At 41.6% G+C, this 26,045-nt stretch overlaps 1 protein-coding gene across 4 annotated transcripts in view; it reads left to right on the top strand.

The window, feature by feature from the left end:
* Nucleotides 1-26,045, top strand: part of disc1 (DISC1 scaffold protein) — a 75,037-nt gene that overhangs the window by 14,891 nt on the left and 34,101 nt on the right. For all 4 annotated transcript variants that reach the window (XR_004927635.1, XR_004927634.1, XM_012857062.3 and 1 more), the window contains exons 4-9: nucleotides 638-794; nucleotides 1,304-1,400; nucleotides 2,884-3,116; nucleotides 7,330-7,384; nucleotides 11,414-11,516; nucleotides 11,692-11,880. Coding sequence is in view for 2 of the 4 variants with exons in the window: in XM_012857062.3 (XP_012712516.2) it covers nucleotides 638-794; nucleotides 1,304-1,400; nucleotides 2,884-3,116; nucleotides 7,330-7,384; nucleotides 11,414-11,516; nucleotides 11,692-11,880 (834 nt within the window). In the remaining 2 variants the exon portion in view is untranslated. The remainder of the gene's footprint in view (nucleotides 1-637; nucleotides 795-1,303; nucleotides 1,401-2,883; nucleotides 3,117-7,329; nucleotides 7,385-11,413; nucleotides 11,517-11,691; nucleotides 11,881-26,045) is intronic.

The following is a 26,045-nucleotide window of genomic DNA, read 5'->3' as shown; positions in this document are numbered from 1 at the left end:
TTCATGCATTGCACTGCAAATCTAATTTGCAATTCTTTCTGCGCCTGGAAAGATTTTACTGACACGCTTTATGAAGAAAGTGCAGGTCTCCAGCAGAACTTCACATGCAGTGGACTTCTTAGGAAATGTGCGTATTGTAAAGGATCGGTGGTTCTGAAAAAGTTCAATATATGATCACCACACTTGTTTATTATTTTTAAATGTGGCACCGTGGCGGATCCTGATAGGGAAAACTGAATAACTGATGATGGAGAAATGACAGCCACATTCAATTAGAGCACATGCTCCAATGAGGCTTGTTGGTGAGATTAAAATATGAAAATTATATCCTTTATGCAGGTATTAAACATAGTTTTCAATAACCACACATTTTTGTTTTACAAATGCATTTTTAATTGAGCTGATATATTAAAAGCTGAAAGGTTTTGTTTTCGTTAGCCGTCAGAAAATCGTAACAATTAGCTGAAATAAAGATTTGCAGTTTGTGTTTGTTACTAAAATGAATGGATTTTCCATAATATTCACGTCTCTTGAATTTGACTGGATGTCTGCATGAAACCTTGAGTTTCCTCCACCGACGTGTGACAAAGTGCCGAAGGCTGTGAACCTGTTTCTGAACGTTTATTTGCATTTTCAGCTGAGCGGTTTGGGAAGAAGCTGGAGGAGCTCTGCAGAGAGCGTGGATCCCTCCGGCTGGGTTTGCCCTCCATGCAGCCCAGTGTGGCCCTGTTCCTGGAGAGGCTCACACAGGTGGTGCACAGCGCCCTCCAGAGGGCAGACTGCAGTCAGTGCAGGTCGGTCACACCAAAGTATGACCATAATTTTACATTTTAGCATTGGCTGCTATGTAGAAGGGCAGTAGTCGCACTGGTTACCACCCACAGCACATAAACATCCATGGTACAGATTGAAAAATTGGCTGAGACCCTTCTTTTACGTTTCTTACGTGTTTATATATTCTATCACCAAGGCCTTTTCTTATGCTGCTGTTGTGACATTGTAGCATAGAGAATAGCAGGACAGCACTCAAAAATGGTTTCACAGGGAGGACATCTGTTGGGGTTTCCACACCTTTTAAGCCATTTGTTACAGTTACTCTGACGCACTTATTTTTAAATATACAGATATGATAATATCCCATTTTATTCAAAAAAGAAAAAAAGTTTTTATTATTATTTTGTGGTAAAGTTAGAGTGAGAACTGAACGATGAAAAAAAAAAGCAGTTAATAAAGTTAAGTTAATAAAGCAGATGTTCTGGAATGTAATTTGCTGTGATTGATGGTTATCATGATTCTTTGGCAGAGAGGGATCAGAACCGGACTCGGTGGAGCAGTCTGACCCACTGCAGGTCCCGCTGCAGCGAAGGGATCAGTTGATTCAAGAAAAACTTCATGTTGAGGTAAATAGCGGTTCCTATTGTTTCATTTGTGTCCTTCCTATATATATATATATATATATATATATATATATATATGTATACATACACACATATAAGCCTTGTTCCAGGAAGGACAAACTTAAAATAAATAATATTTCTAAACAGAAATCAGCTTCATTGCCAGCTTTGTGAGAAGCAAATAAGCAATTTGACTTCTAGTTTGTTCACAATCTATAAATATAGAAATTTCTTGGCAAAAAAGATTTTTTTTATAAATTCAGTATTGTTACAAAAGAAGAAAACGTTGCTGATTTAGTGCACATAAATACGGGCACTCTGACTGTTCCGTGTTCATCAGACAGCGAGGGTAAGGAAACCGTCTCTGTAGCATCCAGCTGAAGGTAAAGCGCTGAACGGTGTGTGTGTGCAGGATGTGTGGGGTCTGCAGAAATGCTCGCTGCCATTTTCCTGACCATGATCCTCTCTGGGGAGCAACTGACTGTTCGCTGTAGTTTGGACCTGTCCTGTTCTGGGGACGGCTTGGGATGAAGCGGAGTCCCAAGCACACAGCTTCATCTGCTGACCTGTTTGCATGGGGGTTCAGCAGGGGGGTCTGTGATCTCCTTCAAATGCTTCGACAACAGTCGCTCAAAGGATTTCATGACCACAGACGTCAGGGCGAAAGGCCTGTAGCCATTTAACTGCATGATGGTGCATTTATTGGGGGAGCGGGATGATGTCGGAGCTTTTGAAGCAGGAGGGAGCCTCACACGGCTCCAGAGACTTGTTGAAGATCAGAGCAAAGACGGGGTGTGACTGGTCATTTATTATCTGAGAACAGGTCGCAGGAATGAGAAGCATCAGAGGGGGAACCCAGACAGTCACAGCGATGCTTTCCAGCCCATTCTGGGTGTTCCCAGGCCACACTGGATATTTAGTCCCTCCAGTGGGCGCTGGTTCTGCTCTGAGGTCTTCTCCCTGCAGAACATGCCTGGAAACCCTCCTAATCATACGCCTTAGCAACCTCAGCCGTCTCTCACTGCCAAAACCAAATAGGTCCGGTGATGGATCTGAATTTCTTTGCGCTTCGTTTCACTTTCACACTGCAAAAAGGGAACTAAAAATAAGCAAAAATTTCTTCAAATTAGTGTATTTTTCCTTGATTTGAGCAGGTAGATAAGACTATTTGCCAATGGAATGAGATTGCACTTAAATAGGAACAATTCATCTCTAAAATAAGATAATTAGACATCCTGCACTTGAAATAAGACGATGGAGATGAATTGTTCCTATTTTAAGTGCAAAATCTTATTCCATTGGCAAATAGTCTTATTTACCTGCTCTAATCAAGGAAAATTACAACGATTTCAAGAACTTTTAGTTCTGTTTTTGCAGTGCACCACAAAAATTGTACTATTTTATTTGAATAATGCCTAATCTAAGAAAGACAGGGTGAGCAAAGACAAAGGGAGCTAATCACTAATCCAATGGGACATCTCTCCAGGAGGAAATTGAGGACCTGCAGACGAGGCTGGCGAGGCTGAAGGATCGCAGTCGATGTCTGGAGCTGCTGATCCTGCAGGAGGAGAGGCGGGCGGAGGCGGCGGAGCTGGAGGGGTCCGTGCTGCGGAGCTGCACCGCCGCCCAGCTTCGGGACATGAGCCGGACCCTGCAGGACCTCGTCACGTCCGAAAACCGCACGCAGATCTCCATCTCCCCTCCACCGTCGACACTCAGGTCAGAAACACACAGGGGGAAGAATATCTCACTTCCTGCCACTCAGTCAAGAACTTGCTGGACGAAAGGTTTTGGTGTGTGCTTTATCACACAGTGGAGATTAAACAAAATTAACTCTGAGGAGAAAAGCTGAACAGATTTTTTTTTTTTATTTGAAATCTACGTTTTGCAGATGGTCTGTTGCTGTTGGAGTGATTGCAGGAGAGGAGAGATGCTGTGGGGATTTAAAGACATATATTTCTGAACAGTGTTGCTGTCCTGGAAGATAATAAACGTGTGCATGTCGCCGTGCAGCGTCGTCATATAGGTCAGAAATGGATATTCCTCTGTGGAGTGTTTGAGGGGAGATTTTCACACCTTTTTCATGTGCATTTGACACATCAGTATGATATAAATAATTTGTTTTTTTTTTCTTCGCCAGTTTCTGGTAGCAATAAGAGTTGGAACATCTTATACTGACATTATTACAGAGTCCCAAACACTTCTAAGTGTTAGATGTTACATAAATACATCCGTGGAAGCTCAATTTGAACTTTGAATTTGAGCGGTGATTTATTATTTCAAACATTTTATTTAAATGTCTCTAACTAAATCGCCGGTAATGAAAATTGCATTTGAGACGAAACCTCTTACTCTTGAGCTTTTTTCACATTTAGTCCCGTCACGACAGCCTTCAACGACTTTCATTAGGATTTTATACATGAGGGGATCAGCTTTGCTGCATCTAACAGGTCGTCTTCTAGTATCTGCCTGGAGCTAGGGCCATACATCAACCCATTCAACCCTGATCAGCCTGCCCACAGCATGATGCTGTCACCACCGTGTCTTACTGTGGGGGAAATTGTGTTTTCAGGGGGATGTGCACGGTTAGCTTTCGACAATTCCTCTCTGTGGATGAAGCATTGTTCCCTGTGTGGAGCTCGTGTGTAGAGGCTTTTCTGTATTCATGTTTGGTGAAAGTGTTTTGCTGCCCAGCACTTTCACCTGTTGATGCACGCCCCAGCTTCTCTCATTTGCATTTACTAACTGACTAATTGACTAATTGTTGTCCTGTTAACCCACCTGAGTGGAGGGTCCCTGCAGCACCTCCAGAGTTACCATTTACCCCTCATTCGCTTCTCTGATCACTGCTCCCCCTGCCTGGCCTGTCAGCTTCGGCGGATTCACTGCTTTCAGGTCAGGGAGGAACCAAACAAGTACCGACATTTATGTACGACTATCACTGCCCTCTTCATGTCAGATATCCAGCCCCTCCACTGACAGCCAGAGTTAGGCATAAAAAAAAGAACAGGTTAACTTGGATATAAAAGATCTATTCAGTACAAAGGATGCACATTCGACAGCTGGAAAATATGATACCATTTAAATTTTTTGTGTGTGAATTTTTAGAGAAATTAAAACGTGGATAGATGTAACGCCAAATATACACACATGTAATTTGCTTCAATATATTATAAATATACGTCAGAACAAACTTTCTTTAATGGGTCTTGTTAATTCTTTAAGCTTAAGCATTTTTTTATTATTATTGTCACACACGTTCCATTTTAATCATACAGCGATAACTGCAGTGCCTTTAGTCTCCAGCTGGGGGCGCCAGAGAGCTGTGAACGTCACTGACCCCAGAGCCAACACTCATCCAGGAGCGTTCTTCCCTTTGTTGTCTTACAAGGTTTCTCACGTTTAGCTTATTTGAAGCGGGAGGTTTTATGAGCTGTTTTCTGACCTCTTATATCCTCTAACTGAACAAAGCTCACAGTGAAGTTGTCTTTTCCCTCGAAACGGAGTGAAATTGTGATTATTCTGAAAAATTCCTCAGTGGCATCAGACCAAATATGAAAAAAGAAAGTTTGATAACTCCCTCTACTAAAAATCAACCCCCTCCCTGATTTTTCTGGTTTATTTTGGGTCGGGCTGAACATAGTATATCTGTTGCCACAGCGATTTTATAATAAAAGTGCATCCGTTTAGACAGACGTAAGGAAGAATTTGTTTTTCACGCGCGGTGAGAATGCATTAAGAAGCGCCAAGTGCTTTATTTATTTTTATCCAAGGCGTTTTCTGTGCTGCAAGCCCTCTTCTCTCACACCTGCCTGCTCCTGCTTTGAATTTTAATGGTTTTTCTCAGATGCTAATGATTACTTTGCATCTCATCCTCAGAAGTTAATAGCTTGCGAGGCAGCCCTGCGGAAAGCCCCTCTGTCTTGACACTCGTTAGGAAGACATGTAAATTGTACTTATCGCGCTCTGCCGGCGTGACCCACCATCAGGGCAATAATTTGATACCTGACACATCGTCACCCCGAACGCAACACATTTATCTGCTGCCGCTGCCTCAGATTGAAATCGTGGCATCTGATTGGATACTCTGGCCACCCGTCTGGGGGGTCCCACTAACTCTGGGCTCTCCTTTTTCATGTCAAGGTATTTTCTCTTAATGGCGGCAGATTAGGTTGTCCCTAAAAAGGCGATTGTCTAACAGATGATCATTTTAGTCGGGGCTCATTTTCGAACATCAGCTTGAATAACATGTAAAGGGCACCACTGGATTTGGTGATATGAGGAAGCTGGGACTTTCTCAAGGTGACTGTGTTGTGCTTAATGGATTTTATGCTCCATTTTCCCATCTTCTAATTAATTTATATCTCCGTTCCCATATAATGTGACCTTGTAGGTTGCATGTTTATAGACATATGGAGCAGTAATTTCACAGATATGACCTTTACCCTTCAGAATTGACAGAATCATGTAAACACTCGATTCAAATGGACCAGCTAATGAAGACAACAGACATCGTCCTCCACGCCTGTTGGCCGCCCCGGTTAAGACTCCCTAAAAGAAACTCATCTTTTATTGCAGTTGCATATATTTTCTTTCTCACACACAAATGGAGTACATTTATTTAGCTTGGAAAAAGAAAACCCTAGGTTAGAAAATTATTATGATACAAATCCTTTTTTAATAACTGAAACTTAAATATTTAAATAAATGTCAGGTACTTTTTTTCTGTGATTTTAAATTCAAGTTATTAAACGGAAAAACAGTCAATACTTTGATTGTAAGGTTTGGCGTAGAACTTTGTAAATTGAAAAATGGCTGCAGAAATGAGCTTTTTCCTTTAGCTAACCCGTATCTACATTTGAGCACTACTTTAAAAATAAAAAGATAAACTAAAAACTAGTGCTCTAACAAACAAGACTGGAAAAGGACTCACATTTATCTTACAGAGTGTTACAATCAGCAAGATGGAAATGAAGGTAAAAATTCACCAGAGCTCACTGTTAAAGGAGCAATAAGCAAAATTTTAGTATTTTAGATAGATAGAACTAAAAAATAGTGGAGAGCTAAGGGTATATTTTTAGATGGAGTATGGTATGACATCACACTCCATATCTCTGTGTTGTTCTCCAGTCTCTTTTTTTTTTTTTTTTTTTTTTTTTTTTTACAAAACACGTGCATGTGAACAGCTGCCATTCAGGGCTTAGCCCCTCCCTGCCCATAAAATGCACTTCCAACGTTCTCTTGCTAACAGCATTATAAAGTTATGATTTACTTACTTTCCTCCAAAAGGGGATGCTGTTTTGCTGCGCATTTATCCTTTATTCAAATATTCGCGTACGAGGCGACAGGTGAGAAGTGGAAGGGAAAGGAGGGTTGCAGGTGTAATGGAGGTGGAGAGAAGCTTCGCTTGTCTTATTTTGGTCCACAGACAGTCCTCAACATCCCACCTAGTGGTAAAATTATGCTTGTTGGTCCTTTGCGGACAACTTACAATGTCCTGTCTTAGCAGACTTCAGAGCGACCCGTCTGATGTGCGTTAAACGTGACCACCGATGCGGGTTACTTGAAGATTGAAACAACGTACAAATGAGCTTTATGGGAAGAAGGACTCCAGATGAGTTTGGTGTTAAACAAAAAGACGAAAATGTAAAAAAGTAACTTAGGTATAGGGTGGGGGGACTGTCATGATGTTGGACTGTTTATCTTCCAAAGGCCCAGCCAGACTTGTTAATCTCCTAAGAATCTTAAATTCATTGGAACACGGATTTTAAATAGAGCTAAGATTATGTTCAAAATGGGAAACAAGTTATTTCCTATTAAAAATTACATTTAAAGATTTTTTTATATAAAGTGGTTCTAGGTGCTGATATGTAGATTTTTTTTTTTTTTTGCTTGAAAAGAAAAATAATGACTTTTCCCGATTTTTTCCTAGACTCCAGGAACAGGAACAGGCGCTGAACCTTTCCATAAAGGAAGCGACAGCTAAGGTAAGCGGCTGCTCATCTCACCCGATTTGCCTCTTTAAACAGACCCGGCCTTCCCTAAGCTTGCCTGCTGTGGCTGAATGTGAACAGAAACCTGATGAATTGTGAGTTAAAATAGACAGCGCACGTCATGTGTCAATGCCAGTGTGCTCAGAATGTGTAGTAAATGTCAGAGTCTGTTTTTCTTTTGTTTTTTTTGTGTGTGTGTCTGCTCTTTTTGATCCGACAAGGCAGTGATCTCCTCAGCTGTTTGCGAGAGTCAGAAGCAGCAGGATGTGCCACGTTGAATAAATTTCCCCTTTATTCACAATCTCTGTAGGAGAGAACGGCACCGTTAGAAAATAAGGATGTGAGAAATCAAAAAATAAAAATAAGAAAAATGTTAGAAATGTGGTCGGTATGGTGGTGCCTCTGTGTGACGGTTGGGAATGTCAGGAATAAAAACACCTCTATCTTCTCCCTTTTGAGCGTGTTTCTGCACTTTGCCCCCCGCTCCCCTGGGGGTGGGCTCACACGTACACAAAGCATCCACGTAAACAAGTAGAGGTTTCAGGACAGGAAGAGAACAGCAGGTGTCAGACGCCTCCGTATGGAGCGTTTTACCTCCCGTCACACTGTCCTTCAGAAACCCATCATCAAACCGGCGGCTGAGGCTTCAGCTGCACTTCAGAGAAACGCGCAAGCTCTTCACAAAGAGACACTTCTGCTACGGTCACCATTGTTGTGTTGGAAATGAAAAAGTCTGCTTCTTTAAACGAGATATCCGGTCCGTGTGGAAAAACGGCACACCTGCTGTGACGAAATGATTGCAGGCATGAAAGTAACCCTCGCTTCTCTCCGTCGACTTTATGGAACAAGAACTGGCAAAGAGCTGCATGTTTTGGAAATTAAATCACAAGTGTTGGGATTTGGACGGTTTGAAAGGCACTCCAAAGTTGTTTCCAGTTCGTGTGCTGTGTGAAATGAAATTATTCAAGCCTGTTTTGCTGGATTTCTTGTGTGAGGAAAACTCCCTGGAGATGTGCTACCTTTGAAATACTAATCTGTGTGACATCCTCTCAGAAATCTGTGTCAGACCGGGGAGAAGAAAAAGAGTCAGAATATCCTGTTCCCGGTGTGAAAACAGAAAGATGTGCGTCGTTGCTGTAACACAGCGTCATAAGAACTATTTGCCCCCTTATAGATTTCTCCTGTCGTTGTTTTTTGTCATACTTACAAGTCTCAGATGCGGAGTGAGTCAGTAAATGCAGTTTTCACATGATGATTTCATTTATTAAGGGAAAATTGGCCCTCCAAACCCACCTGGCCCTATATGAGACTGCGATTGTCCATACTCTGAAATCATCAGCTCATATTAACTAGTTTTAGATTTCAATAGCCACAACTAGGGCTGAACAATTAATCGCATTTTCAATATAATCGTGATTTCAAAAAATGCAATTTCCAAATCGCAGAGGTCTGCAATTTTTGGCTATGTAACAATTAGGGAATTAGACGCGTCCATTAGGTCAGTAAAATGTTTGAAGTGGGTTTGCCTCCACATGGAAGGGAAGACAGTTGCAGCAGTGAGATAATCTAATTTAATTACTTGTTTTAGAGTTTGTATAGTCATACAAAACATCGAGTACTGGTCAATCAGTTTAATACATAGACTTCCTTGTTGGTTGGATGCACTTTATGTTCAACAAGGATTGATGTCCAATTAAATTAAAAGCTGTTCTCTTGAATAATATTCTGATCAATAGAAACATTAAAAGTTCATATTTAAAATAGTCATTGTTTACAAACATCGTTATTTAGAGGCCATTTTTGTTGCTTGCGGCCAACGTGGAGAAAAGTCAAAATTGCAATTTTGGTTGAAACATATCGTAGGCAGAACGTAGGCAGAGTTTAGATGCTGCGGGTCTTTTAGCAACTAATCCACATGGTGAGGAAACAAATTGATTTGTTGTTTGTATTTATTTTAAAACACATGATAAATTAAACTGGGGAAAAAAAATCGCATTAAATCGCAATATTAAGAAAAAAAATCGCAATTAGATTATTTTCCAAAATCGTTCAGCCCTAGCCACAACCAGGCCTGATTACCCCCAAATTCTATAGGATCAAGAAATCTTTCAAAGAGGACCTGTCTGACAACACGAAGTAGGCTAAAAGATCTCAAAAAGCAACACATCATCCGTTAATTAAAACAAATTCAAAAGGTTTATAAAGCCATCTAGGACGGTAGGTGTCAGGCAGGATGGCTAAGGCTTGTTTAGAGTCCAGGGGACAGAACCAGAGAGAGATCCAGACGCAAGGTCATGGTCCTGAGATCAGACGCTTGGTAAATGTCAGATTAGGGCAAGGAAGGGGAATCCAGGAAACGTGATCATTGTCTTCAGGCACAGAAAGAATGCTGGACATCTACCGGCATAAAGCGTCTGATTATCAGGCGCCATCTTGTTGTCTGCGGTGAGTTTATGAAGAGCAGAAAACAGATGTACGCTATGATTGCATCGGAGCAGTGAGTCAGGTTTGCTGGGAAAACATGGAGTAGAGGTAAATTTCCCAACTTCCATCTAAAATTATCCAAGGGATGAATTAACAACTCGTCCAGGAAATCACAAGAGAACCAGCAACCTGACTAAGTTACGGTCAGAGTTCATGATTCAACAATAAGAAGAATTGCAGGACCCCGTCCACACAGAGACGAGATCAGACGTAACTACAAAGGTATTTTGTTGTTTAGACTGTCAGTCCACATGGTTCCGATATTTTGGGGAACCGTAAACGATAATTTTGGAACCTCCAGAGGCACCTCCAAAATGCATCCAGAGCGGATGCATTTTGAAACGGCGAGTGTACATGCGAGGCGCATCTTTTCTTAAACAGGGACGTCGTAGCTGCGCCTCACAGCCCACTGCTCTTTAGGAGATGGGTTAAAGGCAGAAGCCAAATGTTGTTGGAAGGTATGTTGCAGTAACAAATAAATATTATTATTATTAGTTACCTAAAACTAGCACAAGGTTTCAAAAAAAGATACTAGCAGCCACACACAGTGGTGGTACTGTGATGGTTTGGAGCTGCTTCAGTGTTTCAACACCTGGACAACTTTCTGTAATAGATGTAAGCATGGCTTCTACTTTACTAAAAAATCCTGAAAAACAATATCCCACCATCAGTATGTGATCTTAAGCTCAAGCCCACCTGGGTAATGCACCAGAACGCTAATTTAAATCACACCAGCAAAGCCCACCTCTGAATTGCTCTAAATGTGTTTTTTTTTTACACTATCGGGGCAGGTGGCCTAGTCAAAGTCCAGATTTCATCCAAGTGCAGCCAGGGCAATTACTGTTTGACAAAAGGCCAGGCTTGGTTGGTTGTCATTTTAAAGCTGGATTGATGCATTTACTAAGCTAATATATGTCTAATATTGACAGATTTTTTTAAACACTGAAAGTAGGACAAAAAAGTAAAGTCAAAGGAAATTTGGAAGTGGGTACAAAGATTTTTTTCGGAGCACGGTAAGCGGCTATAGCTCATAGTGTGCACATTTAGGAAGGATGGAGTGAGTGAGAGCAGACGGAGGCCAGAATCCTCAGTGGATTGGGGCCTGAGCTGCAGCGCTGCATCTCCATCAACCACTGACATTCAGGTTTCTCCTCTTTTTTTTTTTTTATCCCTGACCTTTTAATGATATCGCTTATAAAGATTTCTCATATCCCTGTCTCACCCCGTCCTGTTGGTTGTAAAGGTTATGGACAGGTAACATATTTGGTGTTAATTCACAGCTGTGTATTCCAAGCAGGGCAGAGCACAGAGGGATGCAAATGCACCCGTAGAATCTGGTGTGTTAAAAAAAAAAACAAACAAAAAAAAAACAAGGAAAATGGAAGCAGAGGAGGAAATGAGCATTGCGTCCTGTGGGATCCATGTGCCTGCAAAGGTTTTGCTAGTTAGAACCCCCCCGCCCCCCCAACCCAACCCCACCACCACCGTACACACACACACATTTTCTACTTTCCATCATCTTCTCCGTTTTATCCCCAGGTGGTCATGAGTCAGAGACTGGGCAGCAGCCTAAGGAGGAAAGTCAGCGAGACTGAAACGCAGCTTTTGGCTCTGCACGAAGCCAAGCTGGCGGCCATATCTGGTAACTTTCCACTCAGCCCCGCCCTGAAAACATCCCTGCTACATTACGCATCCTTTATTTACCCCATTTACTTAAATGGCTCACCATTAGCTGCACTTAATTACGCCATTAATGATGAAAAAGCTCATTAATGGCTGGTGAAAGCGTAATGTCCTCCTGCGGTGCGCCCGTGCAGGTAATGACTTCGGCTGTGCCAAGGAGCTGAAAGCTGAGATGAAGGCGGTGTACCTGGAGCGGGACCGGCTGGAGGCCCTGGCCAAGAGGCTGCACAGCCTCAGCGCGGGCAGCGGCCAGGAGCTGGCCAGGATGAAGGAGCAGCGGCAGCAGCTCCGACTGGAGCTGGAGCAGAGGGAGGCCCAGCATGGTGAGTCACAGGGGCCAGAGCTGCGCTGCTACAGGTTACCTCACATAAAAAAAACAACAAACACCAATCATTGCGTCTGCTCCTTTGTTATGGTATAAAAAACACAATCTAGGAAAGAACACGAGGAGAACACAAGTTTGCTCTCCAAAGCATTCACACCCCTCAAACTTTGTAACAACCACAAACTTAAATGAATTAAATTGATTTTATTGGGATTTTACTACCTAAAGCAGGGGTGTCAAACTCATTTCTATATGGGGCCACTTTGGCGTCATGAAGTCATTAAAAGGGCCGGTAGCACATGTATAGACGATACTTTTCATTTCATAATTTCATTCCAGTTCACATAGAAGTATAAAAAATGCACAGTAACATAAAAGTAGCAACCTTAGGCCCAGTATATACAGCACAGGTGTCAAACTCAAGGCCCGCGGGCCAAATCCGGCCCGTCAAGGTAAATTATCCGGCCCTCAAGAGCCAAAAAAAAAGGCATATCAGGTCATAAAGTAGAGGCATACATCCTTTTAAAGTGTATAAAGTGGCTAAAACTGTGCCTCCTGTAAGTGTAACTCACCCCAATATAAACTTTTTTGCAGATAAACTGTATATACTGGGCCTAAGGTTGCTACTTTTATGTTACTGTGCATTTTTTTTATACTTCTATGTGAACTGGAATGAAATTATGAAATGAAAAGTCTCATCTATACATGTGCAACCGGCCCTTTTAATGACTTCATGACGCCAAAGTGGCCCCATATAGAAATGAGTTTGACACCCCTGATATACAGTTTATCTGCAAAAAAGTTTATATTGGGGTGAGTTACACTTACAGGAGGCACAGTTTTAGCCACTTTATACACTTTAAAAGGATATATGCCTCTACTTTATGACATGATATGCCTTTTTTTATGGCTCTTGAGGGCCGGATAATTTACCTTGACGGGCCGGATTTGGCCCGCGGGCCTTGAGTTTGACACCTGTGACCTAAAGCATCACGTAGTAGCATGTAAGAATGAAGAGGAAGGAAAGTGAGGCGTTTTTCAACATATGCCATGCATTTGGGGCTGCACAGTGCCACAGTGGGTCGCGCTGTTGCCTTGCAGCAAGAAGGTCCTTGATTCAAGTCCTACCCTTGCCCTGGGTCTTTCTGCATGGAGTTTGCATGTTCTCCCTGTGCATGCGTGGGTTCTCTCCGGGTACTCCGGCTTCCTCCCACAGTCCAAAAACATGACTGTTAGGTTAATTGGCCTCTCTAAATTCTCCTTAGGTGTGAGTGAATAGTTGTTTGTCCAGCTTTTCTCTGTGTTTCCCTGCGATAGACTGCCGACCTGTCCAGGGTGAACCCCGCCTCTCGCCCGTCACCTCACCTTAGGGACGTTCACAGCTTAAGATATTGTTTTAAAACCTAACGCGGCTCATGTATGCGCCACAACCTTCTCCCTGATCTTTGCTTTCATGATGCTGTTTGTTCACTAAGGATCAGCACCCTGAAACTAACCATTGTGGAGAACATTAGGCCCGTTTACACTACACTTTTTAACCGAGCCAAGACCAGTCCGAGCTTGGTAACCGAGATAACTCTTGTGTGTAAACGGTCAGCAGACTGAACCAGACCGCGCTAACGATAACCGGACCGCGCTAACTGCAGACCAGTTCATCAGCAGGTCTCGGCCTGGTTTTCTGATAAAGAGCGCATGAGCAGACCGCGTCATCCCCTCACAGTCAGCTGACTGTCCGCGGTTTTTCCGGCGTGTCTGGCTGCACGTCCCGATTCACACTCCATTCAGACAAATTTCAGACATTCATAATAATACTACCTTCCTTACCATGCCACACGATTTCCAGAGATGATTCTGCTTAGCAGTGTGATGAACTTCAACATCTGTCATTGTTTCCTGCGTCTGTAAATCCTTATTAGATGTTCGTTTGTCTTATCCACGCCCCAAAAGCCGACTCTGTCCAACCATAACATCCTGAATGTTACGGGCGCCGCCGTTTTTATTTGCTCGGTCCTGCCTTCAATCCCAGAGAGCAGCAGTACCGCAGATCGTCACTAGGAGGCGAGGAGCAACCAAGGAACCGGGATAAGCTTTGTGTGTAAACGGTCGTCTCTGCTTGGTTAACTGATCCAAGCTCAGACTGGTCTCAGCTCGGCTCGGTTAAAAAAGTGTAGTGTAAACGGGGCTATACCCTACACTCCATCCCTTCACCTTCCTCAACACCTCTCCACCTGCTGTTTTTCTACTCCTGGTTCCTAGGAACCACAACTTCCTCTAGGGTGAGGAAAATATCTCTGCAGACCCCACGCATCCTGCACACAAACCGTTCAGAGACCTTTACCTTCAGGTCGGTGCTATGAAGCGCTATTTGCAAATAAATAATAATAAATAGCCGCTACAGAGACAGTGCCTCCCCCCAGGCTGACTCTGATCCCATGCTTTTTTGCACAAACTTAATCTTGTTTCCCTGTTTTGCAAAATCAACGTGTATGCACAAATTTAAAAGAGAAAATATGTATTTCTCTTTTTAAACATTTATATAGAGCAAAGGTGAGCTAATTTCATGTCTGGCTTCACAGACGTGGCACACAAAGCTGATTCTGGTTCTAATGTCTTGTTAGGGATTGTTACTGGATGACATTACACACAACTGGACTCTATTAACTAATCAGGTGATTTTTTTTAAAGCATGTTTTAGACATTTGCAAAAAATAAATAGTTCAAAGAGCTTGACTCCTTTTCCTTCCATTCTCGCGCTCTCTGGATATGCGCTTTAGGGGCTACATGACAAGGAATATTTCGTGTTTATAAAACCTTTTTTTAATAGAAATTGTAAAATGCACAACCTGTGTGCCCTTAGAAGTTATTGATGCCCCCTAAATTGATTTTGAATTTAACGTTTTCTCGGTCTAAATAGCTTAATAATGATCCTTGAGTGATTTGTTTAAAGTCTATAGCTGCTTAAATCTGTTCGCTATCAGACTGAGAGGCACGGCTTTCCTCTCCACTGTAATAATAACAGCGGATGTATAGTTTGCTGCTATATATACCACATTTTGATCTAAACATTCAATTTAACTTTACGTAAAGTTTGGAGGAATTCAGAAGAGGAAAGCCTGGAGTTTGGGAGGCAGGAAGCAGCCTTTCTATAAGACAGGAAGAAGTAGCTCCACTTGCGTCAGATGCTGTTTACTCTCACAGAACCAGCTTCGGCTCCGTTTCCTTCTCGGCTGGAAAAGGATCCTCGGTCGTCGCTCACATAGTCACCAGTTTACAATTTTCTTACTGCTGTTGCATGATTAAAGAATGTTTTAACATTTTCCAGAACATTGCAACCAATTTTAACCGCATTGATCCAGACTTGGTTAGTCCACACAGCTTCTTGGCTCAGTGTGTCATCGTCCGTCCGTCTTTCTCCACCTTCTCTTTTCAAGCACAGACTCAACTCTCGCATGCACACAGAAGTCTGGAGTAGCGTTTTTGACCCGTCAACTCTTAAGATAGCCAACAGGAAAAATAGATTTTGAGTTTTTCTTTTATTGCCCTCTGCCAGAGGACTACGGTGGCCCTGAAGTGCAAACCACAACAACAAATTTCTAAACAACAACTACAAATAAAAAAAAAACACAACATTATTTAAAAAAAGGTACAGATAAAAAAAAAATCCTAATATGTTGTGTTTTTTAAGATGTTTTGAATTTGCACTTCAGGGCCACCGTAGAGGACGGACAAAAGATGCTTATATAAGAATATCCCTGTGTGAAGCGAAGGGGGGAGACTACATTTGCTGAAATGTTCTTAGTAGAAGAAGATATAATCGCTTTAAAGATCATTACTTGTGACAACTATTTACATGCATTTTAATTTAACAGTCTGGACAATCAAGAGGGTTGTCTGTGGAGTAATAAGGGCATTTTGTTCAATGTAACCGTACAATCATAAAATGGTCAACGTTACCAAAACGCAAAATTGTTAAGTATTATTTTATTTGCCTCATCACATGCCAGCATCATGACTTAATGGGTAAAAGGCCATGTTAGTTTAAATAATGTCTAATCATTTTGCATTTAAATTGCAAATACAAAGCAGAAATTGGTTTTATCTCAGCTTGCTGTCATGTCACATGAGGATTTACCTCAGAGCAAGGCGCTTAACGCCACGTTGCCAACTCCTCTGCATGCCGCCGCATGCATGAGACTCAGTAGCTGGGATGACTTGAAAACCTCTACATAAATTTAACATAACTTTCACATAACTTTATGTACGCATTTTATGCTAAAACCTTCGTATTTCTCCTTCAACAACAGCGCCTGTTAAAGAGACATTTCGCTGTTGCTTCCTGCAGAGCAGATACTTTATACCCACGGTTTCCGGAGCTTTCCTGCTCTAAGATGTTGGCATTTTAAAACCATTTTGAAGCATAAATATGAATAAATGCATGCGAGCTAAAAACACCCTTCCATATACTTTTTCTTTTAAAAGCTGCCTGCAGGGAAAAGAAAACCTGCTTTTTAAGAAAAAAAAAAAAAAAAAACCTACGTATTCTTGAAAAGCTGCTTTCTTTTTCTTTTGAAAGCAAATTTCAAATGCGAGTCATAACAGCTCTTTAAAGCCCAAGTCCTCTTTAAATGGTGCCACTCACTAAGAACCGGCATGGGAAGGGGTGACGGTGAGCGGGAGCAGGAAGGGTTGGTGGTGGTGGTGGTGGTGAGGGGGGGGGGGGTAGCCTGTTACCTTGGAGCCCCTCAGTGCACACATGATGTATCAGCGATCGGACAGTCTGCATCCAGATCGCGGACCCTGAACGCTGCATAGATACGGCGCTTGCTTTTTTTTAGTGATTGGGGGTATTGATTCGGTATGGTGGCACTGGCAGAGATTTCAATGGGTTTTGACTGCACCACCTGCAGGGATATTCTCTGTAGTCCATCAGTCACACAGAGAAACCAAAGCAGAAAGGAAAAAAAAGGGTCACTTCCTTCCCTCTGAGATGCAGAGACGATCGCACTGCGTTCTTCTACGAAGCTAAAGCTTAAATTCACACACCTAATGTGATTATTAATATCTCTAGATATCTTTGAAGTGTGGTTAGTTCTTTTGTTTTGGCTGACTGTACCCTTTCCCTGCCTGCAGGGGGCACCCTTTTGCTGTTAAATTTAATTCAGGATGAAACGCATCCACTGGTGTATTCCTGGTAACGCACAAGCCAACTATATTTGAATCAACTATCATCGCACAGTTTTGTCTCTTCTTTTTTTTTTTACCCCATGCATGAAATTCAAACTAGCTCCACCATTTCTGAAGCTGGCAGGGAGCCCGCGGCAACTTGTCTTGGTTAAATTCCTAAATCCCATCCACATTGAGCAACAAAGACTTGCTCGGCCTCAACCGATTGGCCCACAAAACATCACATTACAACCCAGATCGCAGACCCACAGAGGCTGGAAAACCCACTGACATGATAATGCTGCGGCCGAACAAAGGAGCGGCAGTCAGGTGGGTGTTACATCACGTAGCAAACGGGCGAGTTAATGGCTGGTTGTGCGTTCTGCTCAAATACTTAAGTGGGTGTGTGAGCGCGCGATGGGCAGACGGCACCATTTCGCAAAGCGTTACAGACACCAAAGGAAAGGGATTCATTAAATTGTCATCCCATTTGGTAATAAGCGGGCTGGCACACCCTCGCTGGTAACTGATAGCCCACAAACAGCACATGGCTGTTCTTTAGCTGGAGGGGATTATAAATTACTGTCAGCATCTCGATGGCCACACTTTTGCCAACTGGAGCATTTGTGGTTAATGCTTGTGATGCTCGTGTCATCTCCTGTGACGGGAAAACTATATAGCTCGTCGTGAAAAGGCTTTTTGTCTTCGCTTAAGCTCTTGTAGAAACATATAGTTCAGATAATGGCGTCATCCAAAGCATGTTGCCCGTCTCCGCCCAGAGCGCTCCGTGGTGTGGGAGCTGTTGGCCCGGGAGCCATTAGGTCCCTAATTGCTGCTGGCGTTGAGTGTTGATGAATACCAAATTGGAGGTTTGATTCCCCGCTGAGGGTATAATTCTGCACCTTAGAGAGAGAGAGAGAGAGAGAGAGAGAGAGAGCGCCAGGGATGCTAAATTTACAAATAAATAATTGAAAGGCTGGAAAAGATGAGCGAATGAAGCCTAGGATGAGGAAACTTGGGAGCAGCTTTTTTTTTCTTTGTTTGGTTTCAGGTTTCTTATGAAGCTGCTTGACAAGTATTCCTGCTTCCTATGGTTCCATTTTAATATATTTAAGTATTGTTTAAACTTTTTTTTTTTTAGATTTCATAGCATTTCAGCAACCAGATTCAATGTATTTTAGTAGAGTTTATGCACTAGTACAAAACAAATTAGTGCATAACGGTAAAGGAGGACGATACATACGTGTCAAATATTTTTACAATTAAAAATTCACATTCTTTTATTAAGCCCACCGCAAAAACAGAACTAGAAATAAGTAAAATGTTCTTAAAATTAGTGCATTTGTCCTTGATTTGAGCAGGTAAATAAGACTATTTGCCAATGGAATAAGAGTTTTGCACTTAAAATAGGAACAATTCATCTCCATTATCTTATTTCAAGTGCAGGATGTCTAAATATCTTATTTTAGGGGTCAAAATACTCATTCCATTGGCAGATAATCTTATTTACCTGCTCAAATCAAGGATAAATACACTAACTTTAAGAACTTTTTACTTATTTTTAGATCCATTTTTGCAGTGCCCTCTTGAGTCAAAACCTTATAGAACCAGTTACTTCTGGAATTACATCTTCAAGTGTTTTTGATTAGTCTTTTCCTTCTTTGCACATCTAGAAACTGAATTTTTTGCTTCGAATCCTCAACTTGGATTCGATGGACACATTTTCATGTCTTGCCACCGATCCTTAACAGGGTTTAGGACTGGACTTTGACAGAGCCACTCTGACACATGGATATTTTTGATCCAGATCGGTCCGTTGTCTCTCTGGCTGCATGTTTAGTGTTGTTGTGCTGCAGGAAGGTGAACCTCTGCCCCAGTCTTGAGTCTTTTGTAGCTTCCAACAGGTTTTCTTCCAGGACTTGCCTGTTTCCAGCTCCATTCTTCTTCTCATCAACTCTACCTTCAATGTCCGTGTTGAAGAGAAGAAGCGGTCCACCCTGGAAAACGATTTCTGCCTTGGACCAAAATAATGCAGCGGGAAGCAGACCGTCTTAAACTTAAAATCACCAAGTAGTTGTCGTGAGGAGGTGGTGGAGGAAAATCCAGCTGTTTAGAGATGAATCTCACTTCTGTAAAAAAAAATCATTATTCCCTCCGACTCCATTGCTTAGAACTTTGTCGTCATCAATTCGCTCACTTAAATGGTGCGGACTGAAGTGGTTTTTGAATGTCTTATCGATTGCAAACACAATCTTTGTAGATCACTCTAAACACGCCTGCTCATTGCATGCAAAATGTTTTATTTATTTTTATTTGCCCATTGAATTTAGTGCTCCTTATTTGGAGTCTTTGAAGATCAGCACCCAAGAGTTTTGCTTGCGGGACAGGAAGTTTAACTTTGTTCACATCTGACCAGACAACCTTCACCTACTGTATCCCCCACATGGGTTGTGGCATTTTTTTCTTCTTTTAACATCCGTTTTCCTTTTACCACTTTTCTATAAAAGCCAGATTAGTGGAGTCCACAACTAATCGTCTCGCTGTCAGCTGATTCTCCCACCTCCTGAGCTGTAGCTCTCTGCAGTTCCTCCAGAGTCACCAGGAACTTGCCATACTTTTCACATTTTTCTTTATAAATGTTTTTGACAAGCTGTGTAAAAGAGAGGAGAACCTCTTTTTTTAACCGAATACAGCAAAAGCACTTTATGCAAATATTTTCATTCTATGAATATAATCTGATAACGGCCAGATTACTTTTCTGCTCCCATGGAAAAGCAAAGATAACCATTAACTGAATTTAATTGTTATAATTTTAGTAGAAGAAGATATAATTGCTTTCATCTTTTTTAAAATTTACTTGAGAGAGAGAACCTGTTTGAGAAGTATGTGAAGAATCTCCATATGAACATAAGCTGTGATTCTGGAGCCGCCTTAACTAAGAACACATTTTTTTTATCCTTTATAATGAATCATCAGTTAATCAAGCAGAAGTAGTGGGCAGTAATCAAAGTAGGAGACAAATACCACACCTTATGTATGGTTCTTATGTAAAAGGGAGGTATTGTAGATTTCCACCATCCGTTTCTGCACAGTTCTCTAGTTGTGCAGGATTTCACAACCTATCCAGGTCAAACTCAGCTTAAGCAGCTGAAGTGCACATCACAATGCTGTCACTCCACGTTATTTAACAAATGCAATTTCCCCCTGGCTTTTGTGGCAACAGTAAAGGCGAGGACATATATGATTTATTCATGACCTCTTCTTCTTTCAGGGTGCTTCTGGTGAGTACATGGTAGAACATATGATAGCTCTTCTCCTAAAGAGCATCTGAATGACTGAGAGGTGGCAGTAAAGTGGAGTTTGGAGACCTTTTCCTTTGATGTTTGAGCGCAAAAATCGTTTTTGCTGGAGCTCTGGAGAGGACGCCGTGCCGCGGTGATTTTGTATGTAAAGCTATGGCCGTACTTGTCAGAATAAAGAAGGTAGTTGAGGCAAAAGGAGGCTGAGCTATATGATAGTTGTTAAATCCCTACACCGTGCGCCACAAACCCTGTGTAAATGGCTTGCTGGTCCAACACATAAGCTGGTGTCATTCACACTAATAACCTCCTCCAAGGGTCTAACAAACCACATCCCAGCGTCCTCAGCTGTGCTTTGTTTTTCCTGCCAACTAACTCAATTCAATTAAATTTTATTTATATAGCGCCAATTCATGAAACATGTCAGCATTCACTCCTGGAGAAGCGTAGAGCTACAGGGAGAGTCCAGTAATCTGTTCTACATTAGATGGTAATAGCGGGTGATCTGTCTTCCCTGGATGATGCCACAGTTAACAAAACACCAGACCAGGTGTACCTACTATGAAGAAAAAAGAGAGAGAGCAAAAAGTTAAAGCTGAAATGACGACAAGCAATGCATAATTGAAGAACAGTAGAACTCGATAGAGTGAGAAAAATAGGCCCTGATGTCCTCCAGCAGCCTAAGCCTATAGCATAACAATAGAGGTAGCTCAGGGTAACATGAGCCATTCTAGTTATAAGTTTTGTCAAAAAGGAAAGTTTTAAGATTAGTCTTAAAAGTAGACGGGGTGTCTGCCTCACAGACCAAAATTGGGAGTTGGTTCCACAGGAGAGGAGCCTGATAGCTAAAGGATCTGCCTCCCATTCTACTTTTAGAGACTCTAGGAACCACCAGCAGACCTGCAGTCTGAGAGCGAAGTGCTCTGTTAGGAACATACGGGGTAATCAGAGCTCTGATATATGATGGAGCTTGATTATTAAGGGCTTTATACGTTAGAAGAAGAATTTTAACCAAAAGGTTTTAAACTAAACTAAGTCTGTCAACATACTTACATGCCAAAAATGTTACAAAAAAACAAACAATCAATCCTTGGATAAATATATAAATGCAACGATATATTACAACTGGAAATATAGTCAAACTTAAAGTTGTTACATCACAGCTCGGCGACGAAGGCTGTCCCATTTCACAAATCCTTCAAATGAGGCCGACGAACATATCCTTTCCCCCCGATTTGAAGGGTGGGTCCGCTGTATCCTTCACTGCTGTGAATAAACTTGAATATGTTACGCTTTAAAAAAGTTTTTAGGCGAGAAGTTAGCTACGATAGACCAAAATATCTGCTCGGTTTGTTGACGTATCGCTTGATTTTAAAGATCAAAAAGCTCACCATGCCGAGAGAGAACGCCTTTCTCCTCCGGCACATTGCTTTCCCACTCCTGCTGGCTGTCAGCTATTAGAAATAATTCAGGTATCTAATGTCAATGTTTGATTAGTTGTTTATTATTATTAATATTCTCTACAAATAGACAGTTTTAAGCCTTGCTCAGAAAGATAGAGGGTTAGTATTTAAGTTGAAAAACGTTTTACTAATAAATAACACAAATGGTATTTGCCATCAAGGTATTTTGTTTAGTTGTATATCTCAACATAAAATTAAACATTTGGCTGATTAAGGAATTAAAATATAATAAAATATGATACAGAAACATTTTAAATAAAAGATTGTGGGGCATAATGAATATGTAAAGGGGAAAATAAAAACTCCAAACTAAAATTATTTAGTTAGACTCAGCCATAGGAGCTATTATTGTTGAATTTGCATTAAAATGTATTAGTTCAATTTAATTAAATAATTTATTCACACCAATCTTTTAATATGTTTTTATTTAAAAAATTTTTTTTTATCATATATGAATACTTAAGAAAATACATTTATCTGTTGGATTGTGACACTGTTGTCCTTCAGGACATTTTTAGCAAGGACGCGTGCCGCATCATGCCTTCAGCTTAAAGCGTCATTATTTCTAAGTACAGCCTGGCTAAATAGACTCTATGTTGTGTTTAGACAGAGTTCTTCCAGGGGGAGAATGACTGTCACATTCATAAAAAAAAATAAAAAAAAACACCTTTATTTTTGGAGAATGAATTAGCTTGGATTTCCCGCAGGAAGGCAGGGAAATAATAAGATGTGAGATTAATGGGCCACGATTGTGAGCAGGTGGGTTGTTGCGCAGAGGAAGCAGTAGTTTTCACGGTGGCTCTGACGGCATCTTTGGGGAGAGTAGCTCTTCCCAGACTCAAATAAAACAGCTCGGCAACCAGCGGCAGTAGATTTCTCATTTCTTGTTACTAGCAGAGGACGAACTGGACAGAAAACAGAAGCGAGCGCGCTTTAATACTGCAGCAAAACACAACCAGGAGTGAACTATGTTTGGACAGAAAATATTCTTGATTCCTGATGTGGATTTGTGCCGACCAACACAGGAACATCGCGGGTTATTGATCGTCTTTCTGATATCGGCCTGTGCCTCTCTACCCCCCCTCAGCTATCCCGCTGTTACCTTCGTACACAATCATTCAACATGTCTGCATGTGCTGACTGAGCGTTAGTGTAACCCGCCGTGCTTTTGCTCCCAGACAGCCCAAACCGAGCTGAAACACATTAATCTCAGCCAACGGCTCGGCTCATTTACAAATATATACATATTCCCCGCCTATGTTGTTACATATGAACGGTGCGGGGTTAGCAAGGACCTGCGTGTCATTTTCTTTGATATACTATTAGGTTGACTCGGTGTTTTTGGGAAAGCATTCATCATCACTTTAATCTACTTCACAACCTGTCACAACCACAGACCTCGTGTGTGACATATAGCAGTGCATGGCTTCTTGTTTTTAATATATAAAAATGTGAAGGTTGGCCGGACATTTGCAGTCAGCCACTTTTACTCTGCTGCCCTTAAATAAAATCCAGTGCAACTGATAGAAAGCACACAACAAATAGAATCTACCTTTACGTAATTTAATGTCAGCAGGAACGTACTCAGAGGTTCGTTAGAGACCAACAAACAGCATCATGTAGACCCAGGGGCGGTTGAACGCATTCAGCTCACACAGGAGATCACATACAAGTCGCATATATTTGGAAATGTGAAAGACCATATAAGAAAAAACAGATTTCACAAAAAAATCTGAATTGAGCATTAAGACCTGCAGTGTGAACGTAGCCTTAGAGTGGGAAGGATTAAGGCAGTTCTGTTCTGTGTTTAGCTGAGTTGACTCATAAGGATGTAATAGCCTCATTGCAGCACAGTCACCCCGAACTCGCAGAAAGCATCCAGGTCCTGTTTGTGTTCTCGGTGAGCGACCTCTTCGGGGTTTGGCCGGGGTCCTTGGCAGCAATCAGTGATGTCTGACGCCTGCTGAGATCACTGGGGGCGACGGCAGGCAGAGCTCATGAATTTCCAATGCAGCCTTTCTCTCTCTCTCTCTGTGAGTGCCTTTGTGAAGTTCCTTCAGAACCAAAAACACACCGCTGCGCGTGTCGGCGAGTAACTGAGTGCCTCCCTTTATGGGCTCTTTAGTGCTGATTTTTTTTTCGCATGGCCTGCCAACGACGGCGGCCTCCCGCAGACTTACAGGAAGTGGGAACATCACCCGGTGCTCTGGTGCCTCTGCGCGCAGGGGGGGCCGCCTCGACGCTTTGTGTTTCTTCTTCTTCTTCTTCTTCTTCCTCATTCTATTAGGGGGGGGAAATTGTTTTTTTCCCCGACTGTCAGGCCCAAAACGGCTCACTAGCTTAACCGGTTGTCATGACGACAGGGTCGCGCGCTGACAGTAAACATCGCAAAGAGTTATTAAGTAAACAGTTGGGTCTGCATCTCCTGTCTTGATGTTCCTCTTATATGCTCCTTGCTCTAAATTATTTTCTAAATCCAGCAGTTTTTTTTCTTTTTTTTTCTTTGAGGAACAGCCTACTTTTTTTTTGTCATTCTGCATCTGCATGCTCGGTGCCATCCAGCGTCGGGCTCGGTGCCCAGCATGCATTATTCAGCAGCTATCCCGTGGCAGGCTGCTTAACGGGGCCGCCATGAATGGAATCTGACAAGAGAGACTCTGTCAGGTGGGACAGGATCTCTGCTGCGCTGCAATTAGATGATGGGTGGCAGGTGAGCTGTCTGGATCACCTGCCCCGCATCTGCTCAACGCACACACACACACACACACACAAACACACACACACACGATAGCCACTGCACAGGCCTCGCTCTGTAATCTGATTTTGGATACTTTATATGAAAAACTTTTAGGGAGAGATTGATTTTCTCTTTTTTTTTTTCTTTTTTTTTTACTTACGCCTCTTCTTAAATAGCCTTTCCGTCTCCAGCTTTGAGTTATTTCGGTAATCTCTGTCAGTGTGTGTGTGTGTGTGTGTGTGTGGAAGTGTGTGTCACAGCCACTTTCTCCCAGACATTTCCTTTCCCCCCCTGCTGCGCCTGGCCCCGAGCCTGTCATCCTTGAGCTGAAGCTGTCTAATAACCATCATCAAGACAATGATACAATTATAACTCGAACCTCTCTGCGAGTCAGAGCATCCAATTACTTGACTTTTTTGTTGTTGTGAATTCTGATCCGTATGAGAAAGATGAGTGGGATTAAACTCAAGTAGTATTCATTCATATGCATTTGGATTTATAGTTAAATGCTTTCTTTTTTTTTTTCCTTTTAGTCAGAATACTGTCTGTACAGAAGAGAATTAGGGCCACTCAAAAAAAAAAAAGTCTACTCAATTCTGACTTTTTTTCTCAGAATTCTGAGATTAAATTCAGAATTCTGACTTTTTTTTCTCAGAATTCTGATATTAAAGTCAGAATTCTGAGAAAAAAGTCAGAATTCTGACTTTTTTCTCAGAATTCTGAGATTAAATTCAGAATTCTGACTTTTTTCTCAGAATTCTGAGAAACAAAAGTCCAAATTCTGACTTTAATATCAGAATTCTGACTTTTTTTCCTAAGAATTCTGAGAAAAAAGTCAGAATTCTGACTTTTTTCTCAGAATTCTGAGATTAAATTCAGAATTCTGACTTTTTTTTCTCAGAATTCTGATATTAAAGTCAGAATTCAGATTTTTTTTCCTCAGAATTCTGAGAAAAAAGTCAGAATTCTGAATTTAATCTCAGAATTCTGAGAAAAAAGTCAGAATTCTGAGAAAAATGTCAGAATGAGTAGACTTTATTTTTTTTTTTAGTGGCCCTAATCCTCTTCCGTACGTCTGAAAGTGCTATTGAAGTTGTTTTCCTATAACACTTTTGATGGGTTTTATAGCAAAAGTAAAGTTGTTTGTCCTGTATCAGCCAAAAATGTTGGGAAATTAAATCTAAATCTAATACCAGCAGGTTTGCACCGATTAACACACAGCCAAGATGTTAGTGAAAGTGCAAGAGTTCAGTGTCTTTCAACAAACTGTTTGTTTCTGCTAAGATAAAATGTTTTTTTTTTTTTGTTTTTTTTTTACAAGCATGAAGTGGTCTACTGAGTTATTATGTTAATCCCTTCTTCAGTTTCCTTGTTTGTTGTCTTTGGACCTCTTTAAGAGCTCTGACCTCAAAGCTGTGATCCATCACAGACGAGTTTGAGAAAGCACAGATGGTGACTGGATGTCGAGTTGTAAAGTTTTTAGTTAGGGCGGTCATTTGAG

This window comes from Fundulus heteroclitus, chromosome 22 (assembly GCF_011125445.2).
Source record: "Fundulus heteroclitus isolate FHET01 chromosome 22, MU-UCD_Fhet_4.1, whole genome shotgun sequence".
In the NCBI taxonomy this organism is placed as follows: domain Eukaryota; kingdom Metazoa; phylum Chordata; class Actinopteri; order Cyprinodontiformes; family Fundulidae; genus Fundulus; species Fundulus heteroclitus.
Note: the sequence above shows the minus strand (reverse complement) of the source record. Positions and strands in the feature narration are given on the sequence as shown.